This window comes from Propithecus coquereli, unplaced genomic scaffold (assembly GCF_000956105.1).
Source record: "Propithecus coquereli isolate 6110/MARCELLA unplaced genomic scaffold, Pcoq_1.0 Scaffold89, whole genome shotgun sequence".
Classification (NCBI taxonomy): Eukaryota; Metazoa; Chordata; class Mammalia; order Primates; family Indriidae; genus Propithecus; species Propithecus coquereli.
In genome coordinates, this window is record NW_012155173.1 from 1333960 (window position 1) to 1351116 (window position 17157).

The 17157-nt window shown below is 40.4% G+C and overlaps 1 protein-coding gene across 2 annotated transcripts; it reads left to right on the forward strand.

Annotated features, from left to right (window-relative positions):
- Window positions 1-5237: 5237 nt before the first annotated feature.
- Window positions 5238-12825, forward strand: PDCL (phosducin-like). Of its 2 annotated transcripts, none has more exons than XM_012664429.1 (4): window positions 5238-5423; window positions 6902-7078; window positions 9818-9999; window positions 12125-12825. In XM_012664429.1, exons 2-4 carry the CDS (start codon window positions 6907-6909, stop codon window positions 12674-12676), a joined length of 906 nt encoding a protein of 301 aa, XP_012519883.1. In that variant the 5' UTR covers window positions 5238-5423; window positions 6902-6906; the 3' UTR covers window positions 12677-12825. The 2 variants fall into 2 exon arrangements, with proteins under 2 accessions (XP_012519883.1, XP_012519884.1); XM_012664430.1 differs by having other exon boundaries at window positions 5302-5355.
- The last annotated feature ends 4332 nt before the right edge of the window (window positions 12826-17157 follow it).

A 17157-nucleotide genomic window follows, 5' to 3' on the forward strand; every position in this document is an offset into this window, starting at 1 on the left:
ATCCTAGCACTCTGGGAGGCCGAGGCGGGCAGATTGTTTGAGCTCAGGAGTTCGAAACCAGCCTGAGCAAGAGCAAGACCCCGTCTCTACTAAAAATAGAAAGAAATTAATCAGACAACTAAAAATATATAGAAAAAATTAGCCGGGCATGGTGGCACATGCCTGTAGTCCCAGCTACTCGGGAGGCTGAGGCAGAAAGATTGCTTGAGCCCAGGAGTTTGAGGTTGCTGTGAGCTAGGAGGATGCCATGGCACTCTAGCCCGGGCAACATAGTGAGATTCTGTCTCAAAAAAAAAAAACAAAACCTCACTCATTACTGCAAGGAGGCACCAAGCCATTCAGGAGGGATCTTCCCCAAATACCTCCCCTTAGGTCCTACCTTCAACATTAGGGATCAAATTTCAACATGAGACTTGGTGGGGCCAAAAAAACCCATATCCAAACCATAGCACCGGCCAAGATGAAATCCAGTAAAAAGCTAACACACTTTTAAAAATAGACTTTGTTTTAGGTTCACAACAAAATTGAGCACTTCCCCTCTCCCCACGACCTCACCCACTATCAACATCCCGCATCAGAATGGTAACATTTGTTACAATTGATGAATCTACATTGACACATCATTATCACCCAAAATCTATAGTTACATTATGGTTAAGTCTTGATGTTGTACATCCTGTGGGTTTTGATAAATATATAGTATCACAAGGAACAGTTTCGCTGCCCTAAACATTCTCTGTGCTCTTTAGGCCTCTTCCCTACTCCCTGGCAACCACTGATCTTTTTATTGTCGCCATAGTTTTGCCTTTTCCAGAATGTCATATAGTTGGAATCATATAGTATGTACCTATTTCAGATAGACTTTTTTCATTTAGTAATATGTATTTAAATTTCCTCCATATCTTCTCATGGTTTGATAGCTCATTTCTTATTAGTGTTGAACAATATTCCATTTTGGGGGGATGTGCTACAATTTGTTTATCCATTAACCCACTGAAGGACATCTTGATTGCTTCCACATTTTAGCAATTATGAGTAAAGCTGCTATAAATATGGATAATATATATGGATAAATATGTACATGCAGGTTTTTGTGTGGATATGCATCATATGTTTTCACTTCATTTGGGTAAATATGAAGGGGTATGATTGCTGAATCATATGGTAAGGATTATATTTAGTTTTGTAAGAAACTGCCAAACTATCTTTCAAAGTGCCTGTACCATTTTGTCCTCCCATGAGCAATGAATGAGTGTTCCTGTTGCTCTATATTCTTGCCAGCATTTGATGTTCAGTGTTTTGGATTTTGTCCATTCTAATCAATGTGTAGTGGTATCTCATTTTTGCTTTTAATACATATTTTATACATGGATAAATACTTCAAAAAGACAAAATAAATCATCACTTAAAAAACAAGGTGGTTAAATTAATCCTTAAGCATTATTCTCTTAAAAAAAAAGAATTATTCTCTTAGGAAGTCACATAAAATTATGCACAAAATAATTTCAGATTTTTCTCAAAATATATTATTTGTGTCCATACTTTTTGTTCTTTTCTGCTGTCTGATATTCAGATACCTACAGATTACCACACTGTTATTATCTAAAGCCAACATCTAATTGATGTTCTTGCATGAAAGACAGTGAAGCCCTTTTGGTCGAATCTACTCTTTAGGTACTCGTTATGACTAAAAACTGTGTGTGATGGTTAATTTTATGAGTCAACTTGACCGGGACGTGGATTTCCCAGATATTTGATCAAACATTATTCTGGGTGTGTCTGTGAGGGTGTTTCTGGATGAGGTTAATGTTTGAATCGGTAGACTGAGTAAAGCAGATTCCCTCCACCCCTAATGTGGATGGGGCTTCTTCAATTAATGAAGGCCTAGAATAAAATAAAAAGAGAATTTCCTCTCTGCCTGACTGTCTTAGAGCTGGGACACTGGACTTCTCCTGCCTTTGGACTTAGACTGGAACTACACCATTGGTTTTCTTCAGTCTCCAGATTATCTATCTATCTATCTATCTTCTGTTAGTTCTGTTTATCTGGAAAACTCTGACTAATGCAGTGGGAAACAGTGAAAATTCTGATGAGGGAAATGGCACAGAATTGGCTCAATCAAGGTAGATGTGTTAACAATATGCAGACAAAACTTGTTCCATATACTTCATGGTTAAATTTTCAAGGTTTTATCACAAATACATGAAGAATTAACATTGTTTTCTTTGATGTCTTGAGACTGCCTAGACTGACCACTTTGCAACCTGACAGCTAGTCAGTTTCCCTCTAGAAAAATGAATAAGACTCATCATGGTTTCTCAACATCCCACTTTTCCTTCTTCTTTTATAAATCCAGTTTTTAAAAAAATTTTCATTTGTCATTTACCTATTTGCTTTCTCCTTCATATAAGTAAACTTGTTCACATATAATTAACTGCCTCCATGTTATTCTTTGACAAGAATGAGTATATATAAAGAAGAGAGGCTGGGTGTGGTGGTTGATGCCTGTATTCCCAGCACTTTGGGAGGCCGACGTGGGAGGATCACTTGAGGCCAGGAGTTTGAATCTAGCTTGGGCAATATAGCAAGATCCCATCTCTACAAAAAATAAGATTAGCCAGGCATGGAGAAGCATGCCTGAAGTCCCAGGTTCAGGAGGCTGAGGCAGGAGGATTGCTTGAGCCTAGGAGTTTGAGGCTGCAGTGAGCTACAATTGCGCCACTGCTCTCCAGCCTGGGTGACAGAGCAAGACCCTGTCTCCAAATGAATGAATAAATGAATAAATAAATAAATAAGAGAAGGTGCCAAAAGACTGAACCTGGAGCACTCCACTATTTAGAGGTGAGGAAGAAGAGAGGTCACTGAGGATGTCAGTGAAGTTGGAGGAAATAAGGAGAAGGTAGTACCCTGAAAACCAAGATAAGAAAGCATTTATAGGAGCAGTGACAACTGTCAAATGCTGCCTAGTGGTTCAGTAAGAGCAGTGTTGCAACTTGACCACAGATTTGGCAACTTGGAAGTCATTGGTTATCTTCACAAACATGGTTTCAGTGACTGGTGGGAACAAAAGCCTACTTGAAGTGGGATGAGGAGGAAATAGAGGAGAGGACACACAGAACTGTTTTGGGTGTTGCTGTAAAGAGGATCAGAGAAATGAGGTAAGTATATCTATAGGATGAACCCAGAAGTGGAATTACTGGGTTAAAGGGTATGTATTTTTGTAATACTGACAGATATTTCTCAAATGCCATCCATAAGAGTTGAATCAATTTACACTCCCACCAGCAATTTCTTTCTCCACAGTCTATTATAAAATTTTTGGATTTTTAATAATCTGAAAGGTGGAAAAATCTTAGGATTTTTTTTTAAAGATGAGAACTATAAGCATATTAGTATACCATAGAAAGAAAGCCTGATAATGCAGGAGAGAGAGAGGAGAAAATTTCAGGAACAGAATCCTTCACTAGACTGAAGGAATGGGATCCACTGACTGCATCAAGGATTCATTTAACAGGCACAGATGCAGGCAGTACATTTTGGGGTGGAACCAAGTGCAAGCTTCTTTTGATTGCCTTCATTTTTCAGGGGAAATAAGAGTCAAGGTCAGTTAAGTCAGGGGAGAGGAGGGAGTGTTGAAAATTTGAGAGAAGAGATATAAATTGCTTCTCTTAAGAGAGTGGGAGAGTAGCCTGAGTATTGAAATGTAGATTGTTGGGCAGCACTGAAGGTCCCCTTGAGGATTACGGCCATAAATTGAAAGTGAAGGATGAGGGACAAGGAACCACCACAGATGAGGAAGACTCCTACTTCAGGGAGATTTGAGTAAAAACAAAATTAAAAACAAAACATTTATCAAGCATTCATTTAACAAATATTTATGAGGAATGCAAAGGCACTCTTGTTGGGTGCCTTTTGTGTCACTTAAAGCAGAGCACAAGCATATTCTTATCTGCTCTTCACACAAGATAATTAAGTTATTCACTCTGCAAACAAAAATACAAATAGTCACCACGGAAGCTCTTTGAATAAATTGTTCTTAAAATGGGGGGGGGAGGGTATTTTCTGACTCCTTTAATAGCCTCAACGAACAGCTTCTCAGAAAAATAAGCATATAGAAAATTTGCAGACAATTTCAGGTTGTCCTAGAACCACAAATTAAGAAACCCTCCCCCAAATTAAGAGCCCTTATTTTTAAACAGTGTATCGTTCTAGAATATTTTATAACGTTCAGTTTGCAAAAAGCTTTTTATGAGCAACTTTATGGTTGCATATTGGACACCTCGACAAGGGCTCTGAATTTAAAATCATTTTAAGTTTTGAAAAAGTGGCAAAAATAGACGATAAAGTATGTCCGAGGCCAAAGAAAACAAAGTTGCAAAAGTAGGATAGCGTTCCCCTATACTCTTCATCAAGAATCGCCGAAGGTTAACATCTTACATAACGGTAGTACGATTGCCAAAACTATTGATACAATACCATTAGCTAATATTAGTTAAGAGACCTTTTTCAAATTTCGTCAGTTGTCCCACTTATGTCCTTTTTCTGTGCCAGTATCCAATTCAGGATTTCACATTGCCTTTGGTTGTAATGGACCTGGCTTTTTTATTTTTTTCCTTAAAGAGTTAGGAGTCTCGCCTAGGCTGGAGTGCAGTGGCTATTCACAGGCGCGATCCCACAACTGATCAGCATGGAGTTCCAGAGTCTTGACCTGCTCGGTTTCTGACCTGGGCCGGTTCATCCCTCCGTAGGCAACTTGGTGGTCCTCTTCTCTGCGGAGGTCACCACACTGATGCCGATCTTAGTGTGGACAACCCGTGCGCATAGCGCACTGCAGCCCAGAACTCCTGGGCTCAAGCTAGTCTCACACCTCAGTCTCCCCAGTGGCTGGGATTACAGGCGCGCGCCACTACGCCCGGATTTTATTTTATTTTTAAAAATTTTAATGCAAGCCACGTACTTAAGGGATGTGTGTTCTTGGGCAAATTACTTAACGTTTCCGAGTCAGTTTTCCATATTAATAGACGTGATACGATGAAGAACCAATTAAAAAAACACGTTTGGAATGATTTTGGAAACTTAGAAATAAATTTTTCTTATTGCATACCCAGAGTTCACCTTTTCGTCACCCAAACCAAAAGAAAACAAAGCAAACAGAAGCGTATTCATGTTGTCGAGTTGTTTTGTCCCAAAGTAGTACCTGTAGCTCCTCCCACTACCGCCAGGAAAAGCCGCTTCTAATTGGACAGCGTGTGTCCGCCATGATTCAGGAAGCCTGCCTCATTGGTCCGCGTAGTCGGGACTCCGGCGGCTTTTCTCTGTAGCTCTCAGGGCGCCGGTCCACTTGTCTTCCTCTAAGTGAGCGCTCCCTTACTTCTGGTGCCTGGAGCTGCTAGCCTAAAGGGATCCAGACCGAGCTAGGCCGGGTAACTGCATTGGGTCAGCCGGGAAGAAACAGCGGCCATGGACCACTGGTGGGAGGGTGGTTGGCGAGCCTGGGTATTAAAACTGCCTTTTCTTCGCGCCTCCTTCACGCGCACAATCAAAGCGATTTCTGTGGTTCGCCTCCTGCGCTGGTCCCACCTGCCCCGGGCTGCTCCTGGCTCCCCTCAAAGACTCCGGGTCCCCCTCTGCCGCCCTTCCGGGGGCCCCGCCTTCACCGCCCGCGTCTCCCCACGTCCGCACCTCCGCGGCCCCGCCCCCTTCGCGCCCCTCTCCACGGGCCCCGCCCTCGCGAGCGCGCTTCCTTCCATTCTCTTCGTCACCTGTGCGCCCCCTTTGGCCCCTCCCTGGCACCTCCAAGTTTGATTCTACCCCTCCCTGGTACTTCTACCTCTCTTTCAATCAAGCCCTGCCTCCTTTGCACCTCTCTCCCCATCTGACTGCTGGGGCCCGGATTCTCCCACGGATCCAGGCTGCCTGTATGTAGGTTTAGCAAACTGTGCAGAGGCGTTGTGCTGGGCATCGGGCATGGAGATTAGCTATTGGAGGCCCCTGCTTTCAAGAACTCCCTGTCCCATGGGAGAGAATCATTTTGTAATGGAGTATAACAGGCCCAGTGATAAGTCTTTAATAAAGGCAGCACAGTGTTGGGGTTGGGATGCTTAGAGGAAGGAGTACTAGAGGGTTTTTTGTTTTGCCATTACTGCTGGATTCTCAAGTAGGCCTGTGGGGCTAAGCTCCACCTTTTCTCCAAAATGACCTTGGCTGCTTCTGGTGCAGAAGCCTGGCCCCCACCATGGTCTTTTAAACACTTGAGAATTATTAAAATCTTGGTATGGGGTATGGGCCGTTCTTTTAACCAATCAGAATTAGTAGGGCTTCAGAGACCATCCCTCCAAGCCCTCAGTGTGCTGACCGGGAGGTTGAAGGCCAGAGACAGATGAGTGAGTGATTGCCTAGGCAAGCAAGTGACTCAGCTCATACTCTTGGTTCTTTTTCGAGTTTTTCCTAAGGATTCTTACCCAATTTTTCAATTACCCAACAGTCTTAGTTGATAGGAAAACTAAAAATAAGCATGGATAAAACCACTAGTCAGTAAAATAGACTCCTCTGAGCCAGTGCACTAGTACAAGTATATATTATTCAAAAGACAGTAATTCATACCTCAGGTTCTTGGAGTCAGGCATCCCTGGGGTCTGGTCCCAGCTTTACCATTTGCTGTAAAGTTTGGGAAAGAAACTTCCTTTATCTGAGCTTCAGTTTTATTTTCTATAAAAAGAGCATGGTAAACCCTAATACACAGGGTCATTGTAAGGATTTGTTGAAATTCTGTTTATGAAGACAAATGAATTTTAGGGTCCTGTACATTTTAGGATCTCAGCACAAATGAGCCTCCTGTGATTCTGATTCATGTCTGTCTAGCTCAAGTCAGCAAAGAGCCTGGTTTGTTGCTCTCTTCCAGGCACCATGACTACCCTGGATGATAAGTTGCTGGGGGAGAAACTGCAGTACTACTACAGCAGCAGTGAGGATGAGGACAGTGACCACGAGGACAAAGACCGAGGCAGGGGTGCTCCAGCCAGCAGTTCCATGCCTGCAGAGGCTGAACTGGCAGGCGAAGGCATCTCAGTTAACACAGGTATTGGAAAACCCTGAGTTCTGGCTTAAAAAATGTTCATTAAACATGAATTAATTAGAAGTCTCCTAATCACTTCTAACTCCAGTCCCGCTTCCAGAGATAACCCAGTCTTATCATTTCACTGTGTATGCTTCTAGCCTTTTTACTGCACAATACAAATGTGTGTGCATAGCAGCATGGTAATGAACACAGACTGGCCTCGGTTTGAATCCTGCTTTTCAAGTTAGTAGTTGTTTGATATCACATAAATCATAGGTGTATTTGGTAGTATAACTTCCTATAAATGGCATATTTATACTTTCATACTTTAATACTTTCAAAAGCACCAATTTTTAGTTTAATCGATACTTCTTTGTACACTTGTCTTCCTACTGTGTTATCAAACTTGTTGACCTTTGCCATCCTGATGGATGACAGATAGTAACTCATTGTAGTTTTATTTCCCATCTTTCTTTTTAACGGGTAGATTGAACCTCTTTTCATAATATATATGAATTTTTAATTATAATATATATATTTTATATATATAAAATATATATATATAATATATATATATTTTTTTTTTTTTTTAGAGACAGAGTCACACTCTGTCACCCAGGCTGGAGTGCAGTGGCACGATCATAGCTCACTGCAGCCTTGAATCCAGGGCTCAAACAGTCCTCCCACCTCAGGCTCCTGAGTAGTTGGAACTGTGGGTGCATACCACCATGCTTGGCTGATTTTATTTTTTTATAGAGGCGGGGCTCTCACTATGTTTGGACAGGCTAGTCTTCTGGCCTCAGGAGATCCTTCCCCCTCGGCCTCCTAAAGTGCTGAGATTACGGGTATGAGCCACCGTTCTTGGTTTCTCTTAATAATTATAAGAGATATTTGTATATCCTTTGCTCATTTTTAAAATTGGGTGGTTGGTCTTTTTCTTCTTGGGGAGCCGTATATTAAGGAAATTTGTGGTATAATTTGTAAATATTTCTTTCACTTTGTTGTTGTTTTTTGACTTTATATGTTCTTATCCTGGCAGAAAATTTTTATTTTTATGTACTTAAAAGTGTTATTTTATAGTTTTTTACTTAAAAGACCTTCTTCACACCACTTTATGAAAGGCCTCACTTTGCTTTATCAAGAGATTCTCCCATACTTTTTTCTTAGTGTTTTTATAATTTAGTTTTTTTTTACACTTAAATACTGATTCATCTGGGATTCATTTTGATGTAAGGTGTGCAGTAAGGCTCCGGCTTTTTTCATATTGCTACTCAGTTGTTTCAGCATCATTTATTAAATATGCCATCTTTTGTCCTTTATTTTGAAAATAATTTTATCATGTACTGAATTTCTGTTTATGTTGGGTCTTTAGCTGTACTTTATAGTGTCTTCCATTGATTTGTCTTTTACTAGGTTATGTCTCACAATTTTAAAATATTTTAGTATCTGGCAGGGCTAGACCCCCTTCAGTACTCTGCTGTGTCATTTTTTCTTAACTTTTGCTTTATTATTTTTTCCAAAGCAAATATGTGTATTCACATATTTTCATTGGGAATTCATTAAATATATAGATTAATTTGGGGATAATTGGCACCTTGTAATATTGAGTATTTCTATTCAAGAACATGATATTCCTTTTCCATTTATTGAAGTCTTAGTGTTTCTTGGTAGCATTTTAAAGTGTGCTTTATATAGATTTTTATATATTTTTCCTGTGGTAACAAATGACCCTAAAACCTCCTTGTGACAACAAAGGTTTATTCTCAGTCATACTACATGCAGCCTGTGGGTCAGTGGTGGCTCTTCTTTTGCTTCATATGTTCTCTCATTCCAGGAACTAGGCTGAAGGAGTAACCCCTGTTTGGTGGACATAGTTTTCATGGCCGAGCACAGAGAGCAAGAGAGGAGCTGTTGGAAACATACAATAGCTCATAAATCTTTTGCTCAGACCTGGCATACTTCAGTTTGCTCACAATCCACTGGATAGATCAAGTCACATGGCCAAGCCTAACATCACTGGGCTGGGGATACATGTTGTCATCCCACTGGAGGTAGTGCAAGTCACATGACAAGGAACTAGGATATATAGTCCTTTAACAGCATGAAGATTGAGGGGTTGAGGGTAGCTTGAATAACAGAACAATGATACAGCCTGCCACATCTTGCTATAAAAAATTCAGATAATACAGAAGTATAGAAAGGGAAAAGTAAAAGTTCTCTTTCATCAGCCGCCTTATCCTACTATGTGGAGACAACCACTGTTAACAGTTTACATATCCTTTAAGCCCTTTTTCTTTGAACATGCAAGTGTATAAACAAACATATACATATCCATGACATAAATACTCATGTACACGTACAGTTCATTTTGTAAAAACTGCAGGATCATATCATAATATTGTTCTACATTTTGCTTTTTTTTTTTTTTTAAATCTAATATATTCAGAATGTCTTTCATGGCGGAAAACATAGAGCTGCCTCATTCTTTCTAAGAGTTGCTTTATTTTCCTTTGAATAGATGAATTATAATTTATTTAACTCATCTCCTAATGTTGGGCATTAGCTTGGCCGTTTAATTTTTGCAAACGGTGCTGCAGGGCACATCACTGTGTGTAGACCACTGTGTGCAGAGTGCACAGAGGCTCTGTGTTAACTATGCAGTGGCTGGAGCAAGCTTCAGACAGATGTAAGTACCCACCTACAGATGCAAGTTGGTCCACATTTCCTAGGCCATTCTTGGTCACGTCCATGTTCACTCAGGTCCAAAAGGTGTGATCAATGACTGGCGCCGCTTCAAGCAGTTGGAGACAGAGCAAAGGGAGGAGCAGTGCCGGGAGATGGAAAGGCTGATCAAGAAGCTGTCAATGACCTGCAGGTCCCATCTGGACGAAGAGGAGGAGCAACAGAAACAGAAGGACCTCCAGGAGAAGATCAGTGGGAAGGTAATCAGCAGCACTTGGGCTTTTCTCAGAAGCTTCCCTGGCTGCTAGAACTGGGTTAGTGATTTAAAAGGTGGAGGATGTTTGATTTGGCCTCTGAGAAGCTGTTCAGTGCAGGAGAAATTATAGAGCCATGTCATAACTCAGACACACCTGGGTTTGAATCTCAGCTCTGCCACTACTGGCTGTTAAAAAAAAAAATCTCTTCGCTTCTGTGTCTGGTTTTTCATTGGTTAAATGAGGTCAGTATCATCCCCACCTGGGCTGTGTGGGGAAACTGTCCATCACAGTGCCTGGCCCATTGAAAATGCTCAGTAAATGTTAGTTTCCCTTCTTTTATTCAGATTTTACCTTAGGCCAGAAATAACCCTTTGAGGGTGATGGTATCCCCATTTTGCAGATGATGAAAACAATGCTTAGAGAGCATTAGAGACTTGTTCAGGTCATGCAACTGGTAAATGCTAACAGGAGCTAGGATACTGATCCAAATTTTCCTGTTGTTTCCATGATGTTGCTTTGTTTCATCTGAAGCCTGTTCATGAGAATTTATTCTAACAAGGCCTTATAATAGAAGCAAACAGACACTCTGAAAGATACTTGGAACTAGGTCCCTGATGCCCTCCTGTCTTCTCAGTTTTAAAAGGTTTTCTGTATTTCTCATTGTACCCTCTGACCATAGATGAATGTCTAGGAGTGCCTGAGATCATTAAGCTATGGCCCAAAGCTAAAATACCAGACAGGAGCAGGGAGCAGATAAGAGGATTAAGCTAGGAGTCATTCACCTTGACCAGGAGGATGATTTCAGGGCATTAGACACAGGCAAAGACCAGAGTAGGTTAGAAAGAGCCACTCTGGTAGGCTGAGATAGAGTGGAGAGCTATGAGATGGGAATTAAATTGGCAATAAGTAAAACAGTGAACACATAATGGTCATGGTATGGTAACGACGTCTGTTCTGATCTAGCATGGTCTCCAACTGCCTGACCACTAATACAAGATTAGACAGAGCTAGGGTTTATTTATTAGGGGAGCAGGAGAAGGAAGATGCTTTTGTAACTTAAACTGGCTGTAGGGTATTATGTCCCCTGCTCACAGCTGCTTCCTTATACTGAGGTGAGAGACCAGAGCGAGGCAATATCACACGACCACACGGGTCAGTCTTGAGAAAGGCTGTCTCTGTCCTGCTGATTTATATGCAGTGGAACAAAACTGAAAACTGTCTGATGGCTAGCATTAGGGGAGTGGTTAAGCAAAACATGATACACTATATGTAATTTTATAAAAATATTTAGAAACACGAGGAAATACTTATGCTAAGTTCCACAAGCTGGCTATAGCTTAATTAGTATACCCATGGCTACTGCTATAAAAGCAAAACTATTTCAGCATGTGACTGGGAATGGAAAGAAGAATTCTTAGAGAGTGCATGGGACTGTGTGTGTTGTGTGTGTGTATGCCTATGTGTGTTGGGGGGTTGTGCAGGGCAGGGATTATGGGTGTTCTTTTTAAAAATTCCTTAATGTCCTGTTGTCTTTTGAACAAAAACAAAACAGTAGATAAAATAATTAATCCATTGTCAAGATTGACAAAAAGAAAAAAATCTCATGAAGTCATATCTGGTGCTGCCTATTCGGATTGAGAGGCAATAAGATATTGTAGTTTAAAGCTTGGGTTTTTAAAATCTGGTTTGAGCTCTCTTTGCCCTTCCTTTTGCTTGTCCTGCTGCTACAATGGGTCCTATCGTCATCTGTGGCGTATGTACCATGCTCTATAAACCTATATCTTGTTCTTGCCTTATAATCCTATCCTTCTCTCCTCAGTAAACCTCATTTTCGTGCTTGCCTAAAAAAATTTAAAAAATAAATAAATAAATAAATAAAATCTGGTTTGAGACCTGGTCTTACACTTATTACCTGGGTGAACTTGTGCAAATAATATCAAGTCTTGGAACCTCATTTATAAAATGAAAGTTCCTTCCCAATGTGGTTGTCATAAGAATTCAGTGAGTTATAATGCGTATAAAGCATTCAGCATGGTGCCTTGTATATTATAAGCATGCGGGACCTGTTGACTATTATCCTGAGTATTCAGTTTTGTGTATTTATGCTCGCTTGCTGGTCCGCCTGCAGATGACTCTGAAAGAATTTGCCATGATGAATGAGGACCAAGATGACGAAGAGTTTCTGCAGCAATACCGGAAGCAGAGAATGGAAGAGATGCGGCAGCAGCTTCACAAGGGTCCCCAATTCAAGCAGGTTTTTGAGATCCCCAGTGGAGAAGGGTTTTTAGACATGATTGATAAAGAACAGAAAAGCACCCTCATTATGGTCCATATTTATGAGGACGGCATTCCAGGGACCGAAGCCATGAATGGTTGCATGATCTGCCTCGCTTCGGAGTACCCGGCTGTCAAATTCTGCCGGGTGAAGAGCTCAGTTATTGGGGCCAGCAGTCGGTTCACCAGGAATGCCCTTCCTGCCCTGCTGATCTATAAGGGGGGTGAATTGATCGGCAATTTTGTTCGTGTCACTGATCAGCTGGGGGAGGATTTCTTCGCTGTGGACCTTGAAGCTTTTCTCCAGGAATTTGGATTACTCCCCGAAAAAGAAGTCTTGGTGCTGACGTCTGTGCGTAACTCTGCCACCTGTCACAGTGAGGATAGCGATCTGGAAATAGATTGAACTGATAGTCTAGTTGCATAGATTTTTCAGTTTGGTCTGGAAGGCACATGTCCTTGTTTATTTTTGTTCCTTTCTTTGTCTTCTGGCTTTTTAGCTGTCCTTTGTAGTCCCTTTTATTATGTGTAAAATCAAGAAATTCTTAGATTAAATCAGAATGCTGAATTACCTTGTGGCTAGCAATAAAGTGACATAAAATTGTATAAACAGGAAGCCAGGCTTTTGAACTGTTTACTTAAGATTTTCTGGCGTGACATCTCTGTTATTGTTTCCAGTCAATATTTACACAGCATTCTGAAGACAGTGTCCTGGAAATTGTCTTCAGATGATCTCAGAGGTCTCTGCCAAGTCTGAGAGTATAATTCTCTAGTTAGTGTGTTATTTGCAACGTAAATAGTGCATTTCCTTAATCAAATGATTGTAAATTATATTTACTTGTAATCAGATCCATAGCCCTAGAAGGCAGTTAAATTCTTTTCCCTAGACCCTCTTCTCCATCAGGGTCTTGTTTAAAGGTTTCAGAGGATGCATGTTTCCCCCGTTGGGTGCAGTGGCCTCTGCTGCTGCATTCCGTGTCCTGCTCCAGTGTTACCAAGTCTGGAACAGGAGGAAGGGTAGATGCTGACTGCCCTCATGGATGCTGAAGGACAAGTGTTTTATGGACTTAAACATTAGAGCTGGGGTGGAGCTGGAAAGCTTGTAAAGGAGATCATCTTTCAATAAGATGTCCTTACTTGTCCTTTTCTCTATCTCTCTTTTATTTAACAAGGTAACTTTTTGTTCAATCTAGATTTTTTAAAAAATCTTTTTTTTTTTTTTTACATATCGGAAAAGTAATTCATATTCAGTAGAGGAAAATTGGCCAAAATATGGAAGCAAAAATAAGAAAAAATAATCTCTAATCTACCACCTAGACTAGTAAAACATTATTAATATTTTGGTATATTTCCTGCCAGTGTGTTTTCTATGTATACATAGACATTTTGTTTGTTTATTTTTAAATGAAACAATGGGATCATTCTGAACATACTGTTTTATAGTGTGGTCAGCTAATAATATATCAGACTTTTTTCGTGTTATTAAATATTCTTCTACAACATTTTTTTAGTGGCTATTAATATTCCATTGTATAGATGTACTATAATTTCTTTGGTGGCTGTCTCTTAAAAAGAAAGAGCAAACACTTTTTTTATTACGAAATGAACAGATGTTCGTTGTAGAAAATAAATAAAAATTGTTAAGCTAAAAAGAGATTTAAAAAGCCATATAATTCCACCAATCAAAATCCCTGTTATATTTACAGGCATCTTTCTAGTCTTTTCTTCTGTGTATTTATAATGATTGGCATTTGAGTTTTTTTCCTTTTGCTTTTTACTTTAAAAATGTATATTCTAGGGTCAGGGAAAATGTAATCGGGAATTAAGTATGAGCTTCAAAACTCACAGTTTTGATTTTCCTGGCTATTCAGGATTTGACTAACTGTAGAGAAGAGTTTTGAAAATATCTGTTGTATTTAATCAATAAAACAAAAGTGCATGGTTGTTTTTGACTAAGAAAGATCATTGTAGAAAGTGTGAAAAGTACAGAAAGTTATTAGAAGCAGAAAGAACTGCAGTCAACGCTCTCATTTATTTCCTTCTGATCTTTTTTAATATTTTTAATACATTGAGTGCTTGTTGAATTTAGTTTTGTGCTTTGCCTTATTTAATATTATTATATCATAAATACTTAGACATGTTTTAAAAATTCTAAATAAATAATTTTCAATGACTATATGATATTCCATCATTTGGATATACCATAGTTTATTTAAATAGTGTCTTAATATTGGCTCTTTAGAGTCCCAGTCTTTTGCTAAAACACTTAACATCTCTATGTTTTGGGCTGTATTTTGGATCATTCTCATAGATTTCTAGAAGAGAAATTACTGGGCAATGTACAGGGACATTTAAAAATCACCTTTACAAGCCATCTTCTGTTCTTGTTGGATATGAAAATATACTGTGCACTCACACACACAGCCTTGACTTTGCCTTTCAAGAAGAGGAGTTCTGAAGTAAAGCAAACAGACATGTAATGGGGAAATCTTAGAATGTTAAATCTCTAACTCGGGTGAAGTGGAAACAGCCTGGGCTTTGGAGTCAGACAGATCTGGGTTCAAATCCTGTCTCTCACTCACTAGTGGTGTAGCCTCTGGTGAGGCACCTAGCCTTCCAGAGGCTCGGTTTCTTCATCTTTACAGTGGGAACAAAAATACTTTTTTATAGAGTTCTGTGATGGTGGTTCTCACATGTGGTCCCCTGAGCAGCAACAGCAGTAGTGGCGGCCTCAGCATCACCTGGGATCTTGTTAGAAATGCCCATTCTCGGCTGCACAACCCAGCCCTACTGAATCAGGGATTCTGGGAGTGGCTGAGCAAACTTTTTACGTGCCCTGCAGGTGATTCTGAGGCCTGTTCAAGTTTGAGAATCACTGACTTATGGATGAAGGTGAGCGACTGCATCTGTCACAGAACAAGGGCTCAGTGTTCTTACTCTGTTCTAACAAGTGCTTACTTCCTTATTCTTCTAAGAGTAAGAGAGGGAAGGAGTTGAAAAGGGATAGTGCTCAGATTGCTTCTCTTCCTCTTTATTTGATGTGATTCTCCTTTTTAACCATGGAATTGGGGGAAGGAAAGAGGAACTAATATTTGTGACCGACTGTGTCCCAGTACTTTTCCAGATTTCACGTTCCTCTGCAATGGAAGTATGAAGGCATGGGCTTTGTTTTCCTCCTTGAATATGGCACAGAGGGTAAGGCTTGCACTCCAGGAATAAGCTGGTACTAGCTTTGGGAGCAAGATACTGAACTCCTCCGTGGCTCAGTTCCCTCACCTGTGAAATGGGGATAGTAACATGAGTCAGTTCGTATAAAGCATTTAGAACACAGCCAGCCTTCAAATAAGTGTTTTTATTGTTCTAGTGCCCACAGCTGTGCCTGGCACTTGAGAAAAGATGCATGAACACTTAAGAATGAACCTGTTGGCTCATTGAATAGCGTGTTCTTTTAAAGTAGGAAGTAGTAGATGTAGAAATCAAGACTTAGTGGGGTTAAGTAACATTCCAGGTTGTACAGCTAGTGGGCAGGGCAGGATTTAAAATCAGGTTTGTGTAGTTCCAACATTTGTATTATTTCCATGATGTCATGTTCTTGGTGGAGAAAGCAAAATGATCAAGTTTCAATAAATAGAAACATTAAAAAAAAAGGTAGTAGAAAACATAAGTTAGAGGAAGAAAATAAATAAGAGAACTTAAAGAGAAAAAAAGGAGTTGAGCTGGGTGGAGCCTTGGGTCTCTAGGGCCTGCCTGAGTTTCAGGTCAGAATCTCCCCCTATCTGGGCTGTGGCTATGACCTAAAATGTGCTCTGCTCCTGCTGAGGGCACCCCCTTCCTACCATGACTCCAGAGAGACCTTCCCAAAGTCCCTCTCTACCCTCCCCCTACAAACTGCCACCCACTACTACTTCCTGCTACAAGTTAATGACTCTAGGGTGTGTGCTCTCTCTCTCTCTTTTTTTTGAGACAGAATCCCCCTCTGTCTACCCCCTGGGTAGAGTGCAGTGGCCTCATTGCAACCTCAAACTCCTAGGCTCAAGTGATCCTCTTGCCTCAGCCTCCCAAGTAGCTGGGACTACAGGAGCATGCCACGATGCCCAGGTAATTTTTCTCTTTTGAGTAGAGATGTGGTCTCATTCTTGCTCCTGATGGTCTTGGACTCCAGAGCTCAAGCAATCCTCCCACCTCGGCCTCCCAGAGTGCTAGGATTATAGGCATGAGCCACCATGTCCGGCCTCTAGCTCTCTTGGTAACCAGCAGAGTGCCCTCAGACAAGTCTCTTCCTCTCCCTGGTCTCAGTTTCCCTATTTGTAAAATGAGGAGTTGAATTAGAGGATCTCTTAAAGCCATTTGGACTCACATTTTATCAACCAATGAATTTTTAAAAATCTGCCTTTTATTTTGAAAACCTTAAAACCTATGGGAAAATTAGAAGAATATTACAGTTAGCCACCTGTATATCCTTCACTTGGCTTCACTGATAGTTTTTTGCTACATTTGCTGTATCTGTTTTTTGTGGAACCATTTGTATGTAAGTTGTGGATATCTTGACTTCACTCCTAAATACTCAAGTACATCTCCTAAGAAAAGGGTCCTGACTCTTTGTAACCACAATACCATTATCACACTCAAGAAAATAAACAGTAATTCAACAATATCTGAAATACAGATCATATTCAATTTTCCCTACATGTTGCCAAAATTTCTTTAATAATCTGTGTAAAAAATTCAGGATCCAATCAAACTCACAAACATTGCATTTTTGTCACTATAGTGTCATTTAAACTGGTACACTCCCCTTGTCTTTGTTCTTGTTTCTCACATCAGTGGCTTTTTATGCATTCATTAATTCATTCAGGTGGCTGGGTTGGCAGTTGGGTCCATTGTGCC

Bases quoted from the DNA above. Each gene is read 5' to 3' on its own strand.
- PDCL (XM_012664429.1), top strand. From the start codon at position 6,907: ATGACTACCCTGGATGATAAGTTGCTGGGGGAGAAACTGCAGTACTAC. The intron at 7,079-9,817 runs GTATTGGAAAAC...ATGTTCACTCAG, and splicing joins AGGCATCTCAGTTAACACAG to GTCCAAAAGGTGTGATCAAT. The intron at 10,000-12,124 runs GTAATCAGCAGC...GTCCGCCTGCAG, and splicing joins AGGAGAAGATCAGTGGGAAG to ATGACTCTGAAAGAATTTGC.